The sequence below is a fragment of the Lepidochelys kempii genome, chromosome 11 (assembly GCF_965140265.1).
Source record: "Lepidochelys kempii isolate rLepKem1 chromosome 11, rLepKem1.hap2, whole genome shotgun sequence".
Classification (NCBI taxonomy): Eukaryota; Metazoa; Chordata; order Testudines; family Cheloniidae; genus Lepidochelys; species Lepidochelys kempii.
Window position 1 is genome coordinate 61,092,266 of NC_133266.1, and position 5,928 is coordinate 61,098,193.

The window sequence follows — 5,928 nt, forward strand, 5'->3', positions numbered from 1 at the left end:
AAACCTCTTTAGCCAATGATCCACAGTGACTTTTCCGTGGACCTGACAGACTCTCACACAAAAACACAAGATAATTTTCAAAGCTTACATAACCTTAAACAGGTAGACACTTTGAAAAGGTATGTTCTTAAAAGGTATTTTTCCTTAAAAGGAAATACCTGGTGATTTCAGGAACTTCAACTCTGCATTGCCAAAGGAGGGGCTGAACTATTCTTTCATTCTCTTTCCTCCCCCAATTCTTAAAGTATAACGCATGATAGATTTCGGATTGAATACATTTTCCACTTGCTGAATCGTTGTTTTGTTCATAGCTGTTTGAGGTTAACTCTGCACGTATTAATCAAACCCACTACTTCCCTTCTTGTAAAACCAAAACAAAGTCTCATGCACTTTCGGGTATAGTGTGTGTGTGTGTATTTGGGATCAGAGGTATATATACATACACTGAATCTGTGTGGGTTCAAACATTTCGAGGTTCAGTATCCTGAAAGGTCTTGCCCTTTTCCCTGCAGTTCTGATTATAAATCTGATTTAATTCCATCTGGACTTGGTGTTAGAAGGCAACAGGCAACTTCAAACTTTCTAACGGCTGTCTCTTCGCTGGAATGCTCACGCTATTGACCACCATTGGCTTTCTCAGCACAGCCACTGGCATCACCAAAGGTGGGTAGATCAAGGAGACCGAAGGTGTCTGGGGGTGTTGACATTTTCTCAGTTTCACCCCTTTGCAGGACAGTGATTCAGTATAGCAAGGAGAGGACATATTTGAGGCGGGGTCTCTGAAGAGCACAGGCTGGGAAAGTCAAGGGATTCTCGGTGGACAAGTCCAATACAATGCACTGCAACTTTACTGGGAAAATAGGCAAAGATTCCAGAGCAGCAGAGTTATTAGGGGTGCTAGGAAAGACTCCTGTATTGATCAGGAATATATAAAAAAAGTTTGTTTGTTTAAATCAGATCCTCTGCATGAAATTGTTACTGTAGAGATAGGAGTTGAGTGGACAAAGAGCTTGTGGTTTCCCCTTCTCTAGCACTGGCAGCCACAGAGAAAATAAACCCTCCCTTGGCAGGGAATAATCCAAACTTGAATCCAGCTCATGGTAACAAGTCAGTCCCTGCAGTTCTTACTCACGCAAAATTCATTGACTTCCATATAGAAAGTGAAAACTACAGAGTTATGAAGAGCAGTGGTACATTGCAACCTGTAAAGCTAGAGATGTGTGTAGCAGATGTTTTTTAACTTGTGAATTTTATTTCAAATGTTTTGCTGTGTTTTATCAGAATTTGTTCAATGTAACTCCAGCGGCAAGTAGAGTTGGTTAAAAGGTTTCAAAGAAAAGAAATGTGAGCAACTCTTCCTCCCCTGCCCCAGATAAAAAAAAACAAAAAAAAAAACAGAAATTTTTTGCAAAATAGTATTCTGACCAGATCTGTTGTTAACCCTAATGATCAAGTGTGTTCCTGGTCAAAATTTATCAGCCTTGGAGTTTATTTCTACTTTTTAGACAATTTGGTTTAAATTTCCACAATCCCCAATCATAGAATCATAGAGTATCAGGGTTGGAAGGGACCTCAGGAGGTCATCTAGTCCAACCCCCTGCTCAAAAGCAGGACCAATCCCCAACATATAATACATAAAGTTTTAGTATTTGAAGTCCCTTTCATGCCTTCTGATATATTAAAAATGCTTTATTCAAAGAAGGAAACCTGCAGTATACACAGTCCATTATGTGGGTCCACATCATATGCTATTAAAGAATGAGAAACAGCGGAGATCTCCAAATCAGCTATCACAATGGGTGTTCAGAAACTGCAGAATTCCTTCTTAAGGATTTTTAGTACATTAATGCAGGCGCTGAAAAAAAAGTCTACATACTGGGAGTGAAAGGAAATCTCATATCTCTTCCAAAAGGATCCGGCACAGTTTGGGTCCAGGGATGAAGGATCTTCAGGGTGGAATCTCTTTCTTTGCTTTTATAGGTTTTAAGTAAGAGCTTACATATTATTGAAGCGCATTTCTTTAATGTGTTAATTGATCATCATGCTCTGCCTTTGATCACAGCTATCGAAGTGACCCAGCCAGCAGTGGTATTGGCCAACAGGCAAGGAGTTGCCAATTTGGTGTGTGAATATAAGCACATTGGGAATGCAGAGGAAATCCGAGTGACCCTGCTTAAACAGACGGGCAAGGAGTACACCGAAATCTGTGCTTCAACCTACACAACTGAGTACGAGATGTTCATTGTGGAAAAGATCATTCAGTGTCATGTCATCCCCAGCCAAAACAATGTGACCCTCACTCTCATGGGGCTGCATGCTACTGATGCTGGCCTATACATCTGCAAGATGGAGCGGCTGTACCCACCACCCTATTATATGAACACCGGAAAGGGAACACAGCTCTTTGTCATTGGTGAGCAAAGCACCCTGACTATACTACATTATTCTCTGATCTATGGTTTAGTAAGCTGCTATTTTGTTGAAACAAGAGTCAGTGTTAAAATCAGTTTCCAACTTTGAAAACCATTATTTGCTCTTCTCTCTTTAAGAACCACTTGTAGAGCTAAGGCAGACATGATGCATTCAATGATCGGTGCATACTTGGGCTGTAAGAGCAATGCCCCATATTGTATGTGTGTGTGTAGATGGATGTGTGCATATAAGTACATAACCAGAGAAGGCCACTCATGCAGTCATTACCCAGGTCAAACTCCCATTAAGGTCAATTGGATTTTTGAGAGGGTATGGATTGGAGGATTTGACCCTGAGTTCTGTTACGGAGGGGTGCAGTGCCCAAAAAGGTTAATGAATTGTGACAGCTTCCTTCCCAATGTCACGTTTAATCTGATGTATTTCAGATCCAGAGCCCTGCCCAGACACTGACCTGTATCTCTGGATATTAGGAGCAGCTGCTTCAGGATTGTTTATTTACAGTATCCTCATCACAGCCTGTGTCTTGAACAAAGTGGTAAGTGCCATAGCTGGAGCATCATACAGTTTACACTTAATTGCATAAATATGGCAGAATGAAAGATCAGATCACAGAAAAAAAAATGATAGGGACAGAGTCACTGGAATGCTCTGGCTCCTGTTTGTTGTTCCAGTGCTGAAAAGCAGCCAGAGACCTTGCTTTTAAGGCAGTTTATGGCTGCTTTGTATTGCTAGAGTGGCAGAAAGCAGTCAGATCATACTGGTGAATCTGATCCCTGGTTAGTTTCTGCACTAACCTGACTGCTCTGGAATCCTAAGCAGCGGGCACCAGCCATTACTGGGATCTAAGACAATATCAGTCTTTGTACGTACTCTGTTCCACATCACTGACTCAGCCACTATCTGGGGCCTGGCACTCTGTCCTCATTCACCTCTGTGCAAAGTGAATGTAAAAAGTGACCAGAGGTGAGAGTAGAGAACTTTGACCCGGCAGTATGTTACACCTACTTTCCCCAGGTGTAAATGGCACAAATTGAAGGCAATGGAGGGACAGAGCCCTGGCCTTCCCTGTCTCTCAGCTGGTGAGAAGGGCGTGTGTATACTGTCAGTTAGAAATGGACCAGAACCCAAACCTCAGATCCAAACACCCCGAACTACTGGGCACTCAGATCCAGATCCATCCTTTTCAACTAGTTCCTGGCTTTTTGAGCCCCATCAAACTCCTAGATCCGAACACCTACAATTTTGGTACAGAACTGAACTTTGCAGCTTGAACACCTCTTTAGTGCTAATTCAGGGAGGGTTTGGCTACTGTTACCTAATGCTCCTCTATGATGGCTGCTCTTCCCTCCACTGACAAGTGCATAATTATCTCACCCTACCAGAGAGACAGAGTTAAGGGAAGGTGACTAGAACAGATTCCCCTTCCCACCCACCCCGACAGTGTGGGCACGCCAACAAATTTTGCTTATCACTGTTCTTCAGAACATGACAGTCACTGATTAAGCGTCTGTCTTCGTTGTCAAGTGTGACATTGGATTTATCTTATTTTCTTCACATATTTTATAGATACGGAAGAGGAAATATCTCACTACTGGGCTCTATGTGAAAATGACTTCAGAGGAAGAGGAGAAGAAAGTTAAGCCATATCACATCGTCATTCGCTGAAGCACAAGAAAACAGCACAGAGCAATTTTCTAGCTGTGATGGAGATTCTACTTGTTTGGCTTTCTAATATAAACAAATAAAATAAGATTTCCTAATATAAAAAGGTGAAGGGGGAGAAAAGAACATACCCTGCAATTTCTACAGAATGTCTACAGTTTGGAATAGAATAGTTTAATGAGAAGGTTATGCATTAATATTTCAAGGATACGCCTGTCACACAAATATGACTACCTTTTGGCCGTTGATTCTGAGAGTTATATTGTACCATCAGGTAGCCTATATGTAGCATTAAGAGCTATTACTGTTGCACTCAAATGTCTTGCCGTCAAACTTCAGCATATGTGTTGACCAATTGAAATCAAACACTATTAAGGCAGAGGCTTGTGTGTCATTGCAAAGTTAAACATAGGTATTTGTGAGCCTGAGATACCTTTAGGTATAAAGGAGTGTTGATGTGTTTCCATGTAGCGCTGTGCATTTGGTGCCATTTCTTGCGTCAGCGCTTAGCATTCCCCTGGAAGCGCCAGCTGAGGCTGGTGAGGACACTGCTGCTGGGAAGGGCTGATCTCAGCAACTTTTCTGCCATTGTCACAGCAATGTTGTGCAGGAGTGACCACGGATGGCATTTGAGCTGCTCAAGAGAAAAGGTCTCACTGCAGGAGCCTTATTAGCCTATTGCTGTGAGAATGCTCCAGCTCTGTTGGAGTCTTGCTTTTTACGAAATGCTAAATTAGCATCAATCCTAACGGCAGAAAGTCTGGCGCTGCATTGAAAGACTATTTTCCATGAAAATGAAGAAAGTGTATAAGTTTGTTTATTAGTTATGTACAGTTCAATAAAAACCTTAAGGCTTTTCCTGAAGTCAAGTTAATTTTTCATTCACGATTCTCAGAAGAAACAGGAAGTGGCTACATGTTAGAAAGCAGTAATGCCAAAGGAACCCATTACCTTCTAACTCTGTGTTTTTACACTCTGGTGCCCACACACGGGCATTGCCCGTGTGCTCACTATCACGTCTGTTTTCAGATTTCCTCCTTCAAGTACTCAGTGCTCACCGTTAAAATCTGGCCGATGGTCCCTTTGCCTAACTAATGTTACCACGGCATTACTTAAAGTCACAGGCAGTTTTCAGTAAATTACATGCAGAAGGGGACTGTAAGGATTTGTGTGGCACGTTTTGTCGATCTTAATGCAAAAAGCTGGTCCCAGTTCCAGAACATAATTTCCTTTTTCCATCTCTGAAAAAAGCTCTCTCTCAATCATGTGATATGTTGAGGGCAAAGTTCTCCACTCTGATCCCTTTGGCTAAGATAGTCATCTTCATATTACGTGCTCTAAACATATCACATGAATAATCCCCAGCGTGGGAAAGAGAAGCAACACTCTCCTTTTCAGCAGCTCAGGAAAACAAAGGTGGACATCAATGGCAGTATTTTGTACTTGCACGCCAGTACTTAAATCATTCCTGCTGATGTTGCCATACCATGATCTTTCCTCTTCCAGCAACTGAGCTGCACGTTATGTACACAAATGATCATCATTCCTTTAAGCTGGGTCTGCTCTGGCACATTTTCAAGCAGACAATTAAATGGACCGAAATCAGCTGATATGGCAATATAGAAGAAAAGGGTATTTCAATTCAGCTTTTATTTGCAATAATGTTCAGTTAGTTTACATCAGATACTGGAGTGATGAATACAGTATAAAGCCCAGACTTAAGATTATCTATGTCTATCTCTATACAGTATGTACAGTAGCGGCCCTTCTTTGAAGAGTGCGAAGCTCAGTTCTCAGGGAATCTCCATTCCAGTGATACTCATTGTCTTGCCC

The 5,928-nt window shown here is 41.8% G+C and overlaps 1 protein-coding gene across 1 annotated transcript; it reads left to right on the top strand.

Annotated features, from left to right (window-relative positions):
• Positions 1–514: 514 nt before the first annotated feature.
• On the top strand, positions 515–4,323 carry CTLA4 (cytotoxic T-lymphocyte associated protein 4). Its single transcript, XM_073304763.1, has 4 exons — positions 515–663; positions 2,063–2,413; positions 2,859–2,968; positions 4,000–4,323. Exons 1-4 carry the CDS (start codon positions 606–608, stop codon positions 4,096–4,098), a joined length of 618 nt encoding a protein of 205 aa, XP_073160864.1. The 5' UTR covers positions 515–605; the 3' UTR covers positions 4,099–4,323.
• The last annotated feature ends 1,605 nt before the right edge of the window (positions 4,324–5,928 follow it).